The 13,574-nt window shown below is 42.3% G+C and overlaps 1 protein-coding gene across 1 annotated transcript in view; it reads left to right on the top strand.

Annotated features, from left to right (window-relative positions):
* The first annotated feature begins 203 nt into the window (after positions 1-203).
* LOC122066548 (GEM-like protein 1) overlaps positions 204-13,574 on the top strand; it is a 30,752-nt gene continuing 17,381 nt past the window's right edge. The window contains exons 1-3 of the mRNA XM_042630366.1: positions 204-804; positions 930-1,031; positions 12,088-12,359. Coding sequence (XP_042486300.1) covers positions 420-804; positions 930-1,031; positions 12,088-12,359 — 759 coding nt within the window. The 5' untranslated portion in view covers positions 204-419. The remainder of the gene's footprint in view (positions 805-929; positions 1,032-12,087; positions 12,360-13,574) is intronic.

Raw genomic sequence — 13,574 nt, 5'->3', positions numbered from 1 at the left:
CCATACGTAGGACCGCAACGGAATTGCGACTAGAGATTGAATCTGACAGTTGAAAAAGTGTTAGAGCACCATTACCACAGTAAGCCAATTATTTGGAATCATTTCCCGCTTCGATAACCGTTCCCAAATGACGCACGTCGGCGAATGGGAGTGATTGGGGAAAAACACACTACACACTACACACTACATACACCACACACTACACTACAGAGAGACGTTAAGCGATGTGTGAGGGGAGGAGTGGAGGACTGGAGAAGGCAGTTCAAAACTTCCAATAACCTCGACAACCAGAATCTTTCCTTCTCTTTTCCTGCTCCTTCATTCCTTCCTTCGACTCTCACTATCCTTCCTGGAGAAACAAAAGTAAAAGAGAATAATGCAAAGACGGCAACAAGAGAGAGAAGTAGTGATCAGTAGGAATGTCATCAGTGATCTTCTCGAGATCCGAAACTCCAGTGGAGATGGATCACCAACAACAAGAAGAAGAAGGCAATCAAAACGGCACGAGGAAATCGGATAGCGAAGGCAAGCACTCCTCGGATTACGCCCCGTACCCGAAACTCGATCCGAAAGATATTTCTCCTCCTCCTCCTCCTCCTCCTCCTCCTCCACCTCCCGCTGCTGCTACTAATCAGGAGAATTGGGATACCCTTGTGATGGGAACTCAATCGCAAGGCGATCCTTCGACAAATAGGTCGCAAAAACCTTCTGCTATTCCCGAAAATCTCTCCACCGCAATGCCTCCTGAATCCAATCCTTACGTCTCTTCTTCCTCCGGGCTGTCGTCTTCCTCGTCCATCAAGGGTGAGCATCTCTCCTTCCTTTTCAAAATGTTTCTATAGGTCTGAATTTCTAAATCGAAGGATGAATTGAATGCGGTCTTTGGAGATTCTTTACTGTTTGTTTTAATAAGTTCGTGTTCTGATCAGAGAAGATGGAAACTGTTCGCAATGTGCTTGGGAGGTGGGGAAAGAAGGTGGGAGAAACCACGAAGAGGGCGGAGGATCTGGCTGGAAACATGTGGCAACATTGTAAGTTTCTCTATTTCAAACGATATTTTTATTGGTGCCTGTCCGTTGTATTTCTGATGCATTCTATTCCAGACTTGCTTTTTTTTTTTTTGAGTTTCAAAATTTAGTATTGAACGGATCTTGGCTTCTGTGTTCATTGATTTGATCATGCGTACATTTGTGAGTGCTTGTGCCATTAGATGGTTCCGTTTGCGGCATCTGTGTAGCTTAAAGAAATGGATTTGAATTTTATGACGTGACTGTACAGAGGAAGGTTTAAATTATTGTAATTACGCCAACTATTATACCTCCAAAAATCTGATCTACTTGTGCTCGAACTACAACAATTTGGCAATGGAACACACTCTAAATGAGTTTTCACCACTTCACTTCATTCAGTGTGAAATTCTCTGAAGAATTTTATTTTATTTTTATTTAGTTATTTATTTATTTATTTTTTATTTTTAATTCATTCTTGCCTTTCCCTCTCAACACTCGACTACACCTTTTCTCAACAAATTGGATGGAATATGTGAGTCATTTTTTGCCTTTTCACTCTTGGAAGTCATGTCAACTGTTACCTATAATGGAAAACCTAGATTTTTGATTCAATGAAGCATAGAGACATGATTCTGTTGAGAATGGATCTCATTTTTTGGATGACACTGAGCCATGTGTTCCGCAATGTCAAGCAGAAGCTCTACTGAGGAAAGATCAGGCACTTGGTAGTTGGTATAGTGAGTATGATGTTAGAAATAGAGTGCTAAAGGAAAAATAAAAATCCAAGAAATAGTTTTCTGTATATGAAATCATTATGATATGGTTACTATGGATGACAAACTTATTTTGTGTAGCATCACAAGTTGAATAGTCTCTTACCATAAATTCTTCAAGAAAAAGCATCACTGCTTCCCGGTATCAAGTCTATGTACGACCTGTTTGTGCCACTTCTTGCCCATGAGCTCCTAATATCTCTCGTACCTCTTTAGTTTTCAATTGCTTAATATGGCTTCCTTAGAACCATCTATGCATCAAATGCATAATTTAAGGTTTAGTGTTTTGAGGAAACTTGATTTAGTCAACTAAGGATTAGGGTTCAGAAATTCCAGTAAATCAGAATCGCAGCGATTAGGACCTAAAACCCAGATTTAGGAAGTCTGAAAATTGCATTTGAATCAGGTCTGGTGGCCAGACAATTCTGGTTGAGTGGCCTAATGGGGAAGGGGAATATTCCCCTAAAGTTTCACAACATAGTGATAGTCAGATTAGAATTCAATGAAGAGTTTCACTTGAAGCATGAAACTGAGATTCTTATAAGGAACCAGAATTCGATAGCGAGTCCTTTAATTATGCAAACAGAAATATAAGAATGATCAGATTTTGTGAAAATATAGAACTGAAGCATTAATACTATTTCCCCATCAGATTTGGGAAATTAATTCAGTAAACAAAGATTAAGATTTGAAGAAAGCATACTTCAGATTTGATTCTTTAAAACGATTAAAATATCTCAGATATAAAAGGCAGTACTGAAAACAGAACTAGAACAGACATTCAGGATAGAAGACTGTAGAAGAATGGTTGAATATATCAACTAACAGATCAGTAATTAATTGATGCAAATGTTAACTAAAGAAAGAGGCAAACAGCACGTGCAAAAATGAAAATAAGATATAACTGGCCTGGTTTTGATAAGATGAGTGGAGAGGAAGATGGGAGAAGGGACTACGGGGAATCCACATGATTAGCAATTTGAAATCCACCAGATCCTTGCAAAATTGACAACAAAGCACTTTTGAATCCACAGAAGTAAACACTCCAGAAATCCACCAGTGATGGCCTTAGATACAGCCTGAGATACACAGAACCAAATTGATGCAAATCAAAGAAAGAAGAACAATTTTCTGATTTGAGTTTGCAGTTTTTGAGACAAATTGAGCCCTTGGTTCAATAAGTTAGGTCCAAATTGAGCCCGTGGTTCAATAAATATGTGTCATGGACTAAGTAATTTTGGGGGCTTTTTCTATTGTAACGGCCCCATTCTATAAGCCCAAATAGGAGGGACGTGAATCCTACACGAAAATAGGGTAGTTTCTATTTTATGAAGTTTCTATTCTCATTTTTAAGTAGATAGTACTTAGATCTTAAGATTTCTTTCCTTTTATTTAAGTTTCATCATTGACGATATTGTTTTATTGGATGAGACAAATATAGGGCTCAATGCTAAACTAGAGCGATAGAGATCTACCTTGGAATCAAGAGGATTTAAGATAAATAGAACAAAGACGGAATATGTGATGTGTACGTTTAATCATACTACGATGGGTAACGATGTGGTGCCTATTGAGGAGAAAGAGATACCCCCAAAGTGACTTTCTTAGATATTTGAGATCAATCATTAATAAAGAAGGCGATACTGATGATGATGTGTCACATAGAATTAAAGTAGGGTGGATGAAGTGCAGAGGTGCGTCAGGAGTCTTGTGTGACCGACATGTCATTGTGAAGCTCAAAGGAAAATTCTATAGGAGTCATACACCCAATTATGATGTAGGGGGTGGAACGTTGGGCAGTCAAGAAGTGGCAAATAGTCAAGCTAAGTGTTGTAGAGATGAGGATGTTAAGATGGATGTGCGAGAAAACAAGGAAGGATAAAATAAGGAATGAACGTATTAGAGCGGATTTGGGAGTTTCCCAATCCGTGGTAAGCTTCGAGAAGGTCGTTTGAGGTGGTATGGTATTGTTCAACGGAGGCCTACTGATACCCCAATAAGGAGAAGTGATCTGATCTAGATAGAGGGATCTAAAAGAGCTGGGAAGAGGGGCTAAAAATGACCATAGGGGAAGTTGTGAGGAAAGATATACTTAGATTAGACCTTGTCTCAAGTGTGGCATTGAATAGAGCAGATTAGAGGGCTAGGATGCATGTGACGGACCCCATCTAGCTGTGTTCTACTTCATTACTGTTTTCGTCTTTTGCTTCCCTTAACTTTTACCTTTTCTCTTCTTTGCCCTTGCTTGGATCCATGTAGCCGACCTCATTAAGTTGGGATAAGGCTTTGTTGTTGTACAAGGCTCCAACTATATGTGTGGCCTCTTTTATTTGCTTTCTATTTTCTGTTAGAGTGCTACAAGCACCTATATATTGTAAGGGTCATTGTGCCTATACCCATGATTGAAGTTGATTGTGAAATTGGTTTATGCCATGGACTGTATGAAACAGTGAGATACGTTGGTTAGTGAGAGGTTGACCAAGGCCATAGGTGAGAGGCCTTGGTCATAACCCCCCCTTCTTCTTCTTCTTCTCTTCCATCTTTCACTTTTAGTTTCTATTTTACTGCACCCTGAAGCAAAAATTATCTGAGGGTATCCTGGCCATCTTCTTCCACCATTATTGTGGCTGTTTGAAAGTGTGAAGAGGTTCCATTAAACCACCAACTAGGACTGGTGTTGGAGAGAGAATATTTTCCTGTGGCACTTGCTATACTGGTCTCTGGACAGCAATCTTCTATGGTGATTTTGTAACTTCCAACCAGTTGATTGAGTCCTACTTTTGGTATGTTATTCCTCTAGTCCTAAGCGACCTTCCACTATAATTCTTGGCCATCTTGAGGTATTAAGTTTCTATTTCTGAACTCTTACGTTCTAATTTTGAACTTCTTTCATATCTCATGATCTAGCCATTAGAATGGGCATTGACTAAAGCATTGAAGTGTTAGTGCTTCCTAAGTCTTCTACCTTTGACTGGAAGAGGTTTTACATCTGAGTTGGTGAAGTTGCTTTTTCGGTTCATTGTTTTTTTTTTTCCTGAGCTTTTAGAGCCCATTCTGTTCTGCTGACGGTAAGGATCTATCCTGCTATTTGTGTCCTGTGGCTGAGTGTTTAGTGACATTACCTCGTATCAGTCCTGTGGTTAACATGTGTAACAGTTGAAATAAAAATTAGAGTTGGCTTGTCTAATATGACAGAGGCCCCCTTTATTTATAATAAGAGATTAGGATCATAGCAAGCATAAAGATGAGTCACAGTCCTAGATACATTTGTACCTATACACCTTAACATTCCCCCTCAAGTTGGTGCATATATCTCACGCATACCTAACTTGCAGAGTAGAGGATGAAGGACCTTACAATATAAACCTTTGTGAACATTGTGAACACATCAGCTAACTGTTCTCTAAGGTGACAAATGGGACCTTTTTCCAGCTTCTCCTTAATAAAATGCCAGTCAATCTAATATGCTTCATCCAGTCAGGCTGAATTGGGTTATGAGTGATACTGATGGTAGCCTTATTGTCACAGTAGAGCACATAGGACCAGCAGTAGCTATCCCAAGATCACTGAGTAGAACCTTGAGCTAGACAAGCTCAAAAAATCCTTGAGCCATAGCACAGTATTCCGGCTCAATACTGGATCTTGAGACCACAAATTGTTTCTTACTTCTCCAGGTAACAAAGTTACCACCTAGGAAAGTTCAATAACTAGAAGTAGAGCGTCAATCATCAACAGAACCTTCCCAATAAGCATCGGTAAAGGCCTTGAGTCTGGTATTGCTGTTGTTCGAAAACGAGAGTCAATAAGCCTTGTCGGCATGCATGAACTAGTTAGGTGTCGACCAGCACCCCTTGCACTCTCTCTTAGGCTTCTCGCTCGGTATAGCTGTTGATTCGACTAGTATATAACTTTATAAGAGAACACATCCTTTCGGCCTAAATAAGAGTGTCTCCAATCGGTACTAGAGGGATCAAATGGGTCCTTTTTAAACTTTTCTTTGAATATCTAATTTTTTAAAGTAAAGAACTTATTAAATTGGCATACGTTGGTAAAATGTTGGAACCTCCTATGCCCCCCTCCTTCGGTGGGTTCCACCACCGGAATACCCTTCCCTCCTTTAACCCCCTCCTTTGAACCAACCTGTCCTCCCTCCTCCCTAGCCTCCCCTCCTCCTGCACCCAAACCCCTCGCCTCCCTTTTCATTCCTTCTCCTTCACCTTCTAAGGAAGGTATTCCTTCAAACTTTGTCCCTTCCTCTCTGGTCAATGACAGGAAAGTAGGCGTTTTCCTAGCGGGGCTGTTAGATTCTTAGATATCGAAATGGAAGCATTGCCTCATTGGCCATTTCTTAGGCAGCAGGCCTCCGTTCAATTTTGTCAAAGCATCACTCTCCAAGCAATGGAAGATCTGAGGCTGTTTGTTCACTTCTTTACTTGAGAATGGCTTATTCATTTTCAACTTCTCCAACTTGCTTGATAAGCTAACTGCCCTTGAAGGGGGCCCCTGGCAAGTAAGGAGAAAGCCAGGGTGTTTTTTTGCTAATGGAACCACCATATTCAACTCAGCAAGGTGGATCTAAGCTCCGTCCCTATTGGGTTTACCTTACCTAATCTCCCTTTGCACTTCTGGTGTGAGAAAGGATTAATGTATCGTCAGTTCTTGTTGTAGGCGACCCCCTTTTATCCAATGCTCACACTAAGAAAATAAACAGACTAGCTTTCGCGAGAATCTGTGTTGAAATCTCGGCGGACACTACTCCATTTTCCACCTCTATTTTAGACGAAGAAGGTCTCTATTTCTTGCAGGGTATCATCATCTATGAATGGCTTCCTCCCCATTGCCTCATTTGTCAGGTCTTCGGTCACCAAAATAAGCTTTGTGCTCTAAAAGCCTTGGGTACCAACAATGATCCTTCTTTAATTGCTCAGAAGATTATTTCTCGTGATGGAAACAAAGCTTTCTCAGCTACTAAGGGGCCTCTATACTCCCCTCCCTAGCCTCAGGCTGGTCCTTCCTATTGAGACTCCAGTCGTGGTAGACAAAGATATCGCTATACGTCATCGGTGACCAATCTCAAACCTGCCAGATTCTGGCCTCCTGCGAGATCCTTCGATGGCTTCCAGAGCCTCCAATGCTGGTTCATTGGATGTTAACTGGTTATTAACCGCTGGATCCAACAGATTCTCGGTCTTTTAAACTCTCTCTGACTCAGAAATGGAAGAGAAGGACCTCGACCTGCCGCCGCCTATTGCAAACACCTCCTGTTGCTTGACCAGTCCACATCACCTTCTTTACTTGCTGGCCTTTTGGCTTCTTCTCCTATTTCCCCTTCCATCTCCTACCTGCCTGATCCTCTTCCCCCATTTTCTTCTGAAATCCCTTCCACCAATGCCGCTGTCCGCATCAACTTTCCCTCTACTTCTCTACCTCCACTTTTACCCTTGCCCCTCTTCGAGAAGGATCTCCTTCCTTCCGGCTCAATCTTCTCTTAACCCTCCGAATCGCCTTGACCTTAACTTAATCCATCCTTAACCCACTCTCCCACCTTCCACTCATCCTTCCACCAACCCGGCCCATTACCTATACAATTATAATCTTTCCAACCCAACCACAACCTATTCTCTTAACCCGCTTCTTGGATGAATTCGTAACTATTCCTTAAACCTGTCCACCCACCCGACCATCTCTAACCACTCCATTAACCCTACATCTATCGAAACTTCATCCCGCTCACCTGACCTTCCTGTCAACCCTGACCCCTATCCTGGCATCACTTCTGCTTCGGTTATTCTTGCTAGATCTTGCTTGGCCCTTCCAGCTAGGCCTCATGCCTTCCCGTTTTCTTCTACAGGTACTGTGATGGTCTCTTCTGGCACTGTGTCTCTTGGCAGTTCCTTGTCAACCTCCAGTTCTAGTACTATGTCCGTCCGCGATGACCCTAGCATCCCTATAGGCTTCTCGCACTCTCCTTCAGTTTCCTCTAGGCCCTCGGCTCCCCTTTTGGATTCTTCTCCAATCGATCCTCCTCTTATGAACAACACTTCTTCAACCGTCTGGCCTCTGTCTACGGCTGCTTCCTCCTCCTTGGCCCTTGAGGTTGCTGTAGTCCTCCTGACTGCCCAGGTTTCTTCGCCTGCTCAACAAGCTTCCTCTGCATCTGCTGCACCTGCCATCAGCTCTTGCAACGCTTCTTGGATTGTCTCCCACAACTCCCCTGCCCCTATCACTTGATATAGAGAAGCTTCCTAGGCTGTCTTCCACAGCTCCCTCAATCACTGTCACCTGATATAGCAAAGCTTCCCAGGCGTTGTAAGAACAAGTCTACCGATACTGCTATTGCTGCTACTTTCTCCCTGGAGCGTCAGTTGCCCCACCTTCATTCATTCCAATAATCTCCTAGATCATTTGGAATGTCCGTGGTTTAAACAACCTGGCTAAGCACGCTGATATCTATTGTCATCTCAAATCTGTGCTTGTGGATCTTTGTTGCCTCCTGGAAACTAAGGTCTTGAATCCAATGCCTCTCGTTTTGTTTCTAGCATTGTTCCCTCTTGGTCCTTTATCTACAACTACTACTCCACCTCCAATGGCCGGATCTGGGTCATTTGGAACCCTACCAAAACCTCTGTTTCGGTGATCTCTTCTTCCCCTTAAGCTATTCATCCCTCCATTTCTGATTCCAATGGTAGCTTTTCCTCCTTGGTGATTTATGCTCTTAATTGTGCTGTCAATAGAGCTTCTCTTTGGGATGACCTCCATTCTTTTATGAACACTGCTGGCAAACATCCTTGGGGAATTTGTGGTGACTTTATGTTGTTAGATTTAGTCATGAGAAGTTGGGGGGCACTTCCATTGACACTCCCTCTATTGACGCCTTCAGTGATTGCCTGGACGACTTAGCGGTCAATGACCTGAGATGGTCTGGTATCAAGCATACCTTACACCGTAGGAGCGGCTTGGATAGGTTCTCTTATAAGCTTGACAGAATTATTTTCAACTAGGCTTGGCTCTCTTCCTTCCCTCTTCTCATACCTCCTTTGACCTCCTTGGTATCTCGAACCGTAGTACCATCCCCTTTCTTATCCAGCCTTATATCTCTTTTGTCCCTAAACCCCTCAACTTCCTTGAGATGTGGATTCCTCACCAAGATTTCCTCCCCCTTGTCAGATCTGCCTGAGATATCCTGGTTTATGTTTTTTCCTCCCATATTCTTTCCTTCTCTAGGAAGCTCAAATTGTCAAAGTTGCTATTAAAGTTTGGAACTCTATCTCCTTTAGCAGTATCTCTTCTCTTGTCTCCTCCTGTAGAGACAAGTTGTCTTCCATCCAGGCCAACCTGTAAACTGATATCCACAATCCTTCCCTTGCTGCTGAGGAAAAGCTCTTTTCTTCTGAGCTTTCCTCCCTCATAGCTAAAAAAAAAAGTTTCCTCTGGCAGAAGTCTAGGATCAAATGGCTTGAGCTTGGTGATTCTAACTCCACTTAGTTTTATCGCTCTATCAAAGATAGATCCAACGCCAATTCTATCAACCCTCTCTCGGCCAGAGATGGATCCCTCCTCTTCTCCCCTAGTAGCATCAAAGCTGAGGCTATTAGTTACTTCTCTGATATCTTTAACCCCACTTGTACTTCTCCTCCTCCTTCTCTTCCTAATCTCCAGCTCAACAAATTCATTCCCCCCATCTTTTGCCTAACCTCTAAGCCATCCCCTCAATCGAGGAAATCTTGGTTGTTGTCCACTCTTTCAATCCCAATAAAGCTCCAGGTCCTGATGGCTTTAGTATGAGATTCTTTAACTCATGTTGGGACATCATTAAGAGGATGTCGTCCTGGCTATTCATAGCTTCTTTCTCACTCCTAGCCAAATTAGTTGTGTGAAACAAACCTTTTTTTGCCTTATCCCCAAAAAAGAAGGTGCTTCCTCCTTGTCAGACTTCGGCCCATCTCTATTTTGCAATCTTCTTTACAAATTCATTGCAAAAATTCTCTCCAACCATCTCTAGCTTGTCATTGATTCCCTTATTAGTCAAAACCAATCTGCCTTTATTGCTGGGAGAAGTATCTCTGACAACATCATTCTTTGCCATGAGATTGTTAAAGGTTTTGATAGGAAATCACACTCTCCTACTGGCTACTCCCCTTGTTAAGATTGATATTCATAAACCTTTTGATTCCATTAGCTGGAACTTCTTCTCGGAAGTCTTGCTTCAGATGCTTGTTCCCCCAATGTTTGTTCACTAGATCATTTCTGCATTTCTCCACCCCTTCTCTGTCTTGATTAGTCGTAGTACTACTAGTTACTTCCCTTCCTCCAGGGGAATTCACCAAGGATGTCCTCTCTCCCCCTTCCTGTTCTCTCTCTCTCTCTCTCTCTCTCTCTAAGTCCTCTCCAGATCCATTCATTCTAAAACGGACATTCGTATCATCTCCCCCTCCCTATATGCAATCTCACTCATCTTGCCTTCACTGATGACATTATGATATTCTCCAGGTCTGATCCCTCCTCCATTATGTCAATTATGTCTGCCTTGCATCTCTTCGAAATCCATCTTTGGTCTCTCCATCAACCTTCTTGAATCTCATCTCTTTATTGCTGGTGTTCTGATGCCTCCAGATATAGCCTCCTCCTCTTAATTGGCTTGCTCCCTTCTGATCAAATACCTTAGTCTTCCCCTCATTTCCTCCAAGTCGTCTACCCGCTATTGTTCCCCCTTACTTGATCTTATGAAAAAATGGCTTCAACTCTGGAAAGGAAACCTTCTTTTTATGTTGGGCTACTTGTGCTCGTCAAATCAGTTCTCTGATCTTGCTTCCTTTATGTGGTCGGGCATCTTTACTATCCTGTAGTCCATCATCAAGGCGGTTGAATCACTTTTTTGTTCCTTCCTCTAGAAAGGAGTTGAATCTGCCAAATTCCTTCATCCCATCAAATGGTCCTTTGTTTGCCTTCCAAAAGTGGAGGGAGGTCTGGGCCTTCGTGGGATTAAGGATGCCAATTTTGTGGGCATTCTCAAGCATATTTGGAAGCTGACCTCTAAGCATAAGAGTGGGTCTCCTGGGTTTACTCCTCCCTCTTGCGTAAGATTTTGATTGTCTCTTCCTCCCTGATGCCTCTTGGGTGTGGCGCAACATCCTTTTAGCGAGACCTTTAGTTCTTTGCACCATCTCGATAGGAGATGGCCACTCTACCTCCCTTTGACTTGATCCCTGGCATTCTGCAGGCATTCTTCTTTCCCTGGTCTCAGCCAGATATATTTATTCTTTTAGCCTCCCTGGAGATTCCCCAATTGCTTCCATCCTTTCCAATGGCACCTGTGTCCACCCCCTCCTCTCTCTCATTTCTGATCTGCTCTTCCCCCCGTCCCCCCTGGCCATCGTGGAAGAGGTGATCGATTCCTTTGGTCCCTCTCCTCGACCGGCCGCTTTAGCTCCCCTTCTGCTTGGGATCTTGTTAGATCTAGAGGCCCTTCAGTTCAGTGGGGTAACACTATTTGGTTCAAAGGTCACATCCCCCGCCACTCCTTCACTACTTGGTGTGCTCTCTCCAACTGTCTTCCTACCCAGTCTTTCTTAATCTATAGGCATGTTCAGGTTCCTTCTGCTTGCTGCCTTTGTTGGAATAGTTCTGAAGATGTTAATCACCTTTTCTTCTTATGCCCATTTGCCTCTTCCATATGAAAACGTGTCCTTCGGTTTTGTTGGCCTTCCAAGAGGCCTGTCCATTCCCTTAGGCATGAATGGATCTGGGTTGACATAACTTTTGTTGGTAGCACTATTTGTGACTCTGAAAGCAAACTTGCTTTCTTGTGCCACCATCAATCACATTTGGATGGAGCGGAACCTCCGAAGATGGACTACCAACTCTGAATCTATATGATTTGGAATTCCATCTTCTTCGATGTTGGTTCCAAGCTTTCTGTGCTTTCCTAGTGTGCCCTGTAAGGGATTCCCCGAGGAACAGGCTCATTGTTGTTTCCTGGGGTTTGCCCTCTTTCCTTTTGATCCCCCTCCGACAGCTGTTTGGCTTTTGCCTTTTGCCCCCCGCTTTGTTGTAGCTTTGGCTGTGTAGCAATGTTCTCCACCCCCCCTTTCTTCTCCTCCCCGCTTTTGTTTCCCTTGTTCTTTTGTTAATATATTATTTATTCACCCCACCCCCCAAAAAAAAAAAAGAAAACCCCCCCCCCAAAAAAAAAAAGAAAAGAAAATTGGCATGTGCCCTTTTTTCTTCATTTTCTTCACTTGCCATGTCTCAGCAGGTTCCTCATTGAATGCTATTTGTATTGATGAGCTTTCTTTCTCAATCAGTAAAAACAGCACCTAGTGTAGCCGATGCTGCCATGGGAAGGATTGCTCAGGGAACCAAAGTTATAGCAGAAGGTGGTTATGAGAAAATCTTCAGACAGACCTTTGAGACTGTTCCTGAGGAGCAACTGAAAAACTCTTATGCATGCTACTTATCCACATCGGCTGGTCCAGTTATGGGAATTTTATATCTCTCCACGTCGAAGCTTGCATTTTGCAGTGACAGTCCTCTTTCGTACAAAATTGGAGATCAAACTGCGTGGAGCTATTATAAGGTATTTTAGTTTTGTGTGTGGGGAAGAATTCTTTTTTCATTCTAAGCTTGATTAACTCGTAGGAGATTAGTGGTAACAATACTTTTTACATACTAAGCTTTTATCACTTGCAGGAATGGTTCTGACCTATACTTAATGTGGTTCTAATCTTCTAGGGCATTAGGGTTTAGAAACTAATAGAAACTTCCAGAATTGCAAGAAAGTAGGAACCGGATTAAAAGAAAATAACACAGAATCAAAGAATTTGATATGATTGAAAATCCGGTCAAATACTATTCTAATATAGACATACCAAAGTTTCACCAAGATCAGATGGCCTGATTCTAAGATCTGACAGAATTCCATCCAAATAAGGAATCTCGTAACAGAATTATAGAACCAGAATAAGAGAATTTAAATAACTGAACAACCAAAAATCAGAATTAAACCCAAAGCTGGTAAAAGGCTTAGAATATTTAGGTAAATATTGTATCAGAATATCAAGTACATCCAATGGTTGGATCATCAGTTAATGAAGAATCCTAGTGGAGATAGGATAAGTCTGGCGTACCCAGTGCACAAGGCTCCGGCCACGTTTGGGGAGGGTCATAATGTATGCAGTCTTACCCTTGCTTTGCGGAGAGGCAGTTTCACAATTGAGGATTGACAGCAGAAACAGAAATTGTATTTCAGCATGTTAGAAAGATAATGAAGATGAAAGGAAAGCAGATATGACATGGGGTTCACCATCCTAGGCCTAGGCTGGAATCACAGCCAGCCCACCTGCTGAATCACCACGGTGCTTGAGGAAGCAAAGCTTTCTTCCATTATAAAAATCATATTGGCTTTCTAAAGCCTTTCATCTTTAAATGGAAACTGAAAAACAGAACTACAGTAGGAAAGAAGTGAAAACAAAAATATAGGAAACATCCTGTAATTGGAGTTCTTCCTATATAAAACTCTATCTTAACTAAATAGGTATAATAGGTGTCTCACAAGGTTAAAACTTAAAACTCTTTCCAAAGTAAGGAAAAGAGTTTTATTCATGCAAGATTCTATCTTATCCATAGTTGTCAAGGCATCGCCTAGGTGACGACTAGGCGTCCAGGCGATTTGCCTGGTGCCTAGACGACAGTCGCCTTATTGCACTACATGCCGCCTTGTGTTTTGGCACTTATTTATGCCAAAATACTTAAGATATTATTCATAAATAAGCAAATACCCCCTATTTGAATC

Source organism: Macadamia integrifolia, unplaced genomic scaffold, assembly GCF_013358625.1.
Source record: "Macadamia integrifolia cultivar HAES 741 unplaced genomic scaffold, SCU_Mint_v3 scaffold2457, whole genome shotgun sequence".
NCBI classification, from domain to species: domain Eukaryota; kingdom Viridiplantae; phylum Streptophyta; class Magnoliopsida; order Proteales; family Proteaceae; genus Macadamia; species Macadamia integrifolia.
Note: the sequence above shows the minus strand (reverse complement) of the source record. Positions and strands in the feature narration are given on the sequence as shown.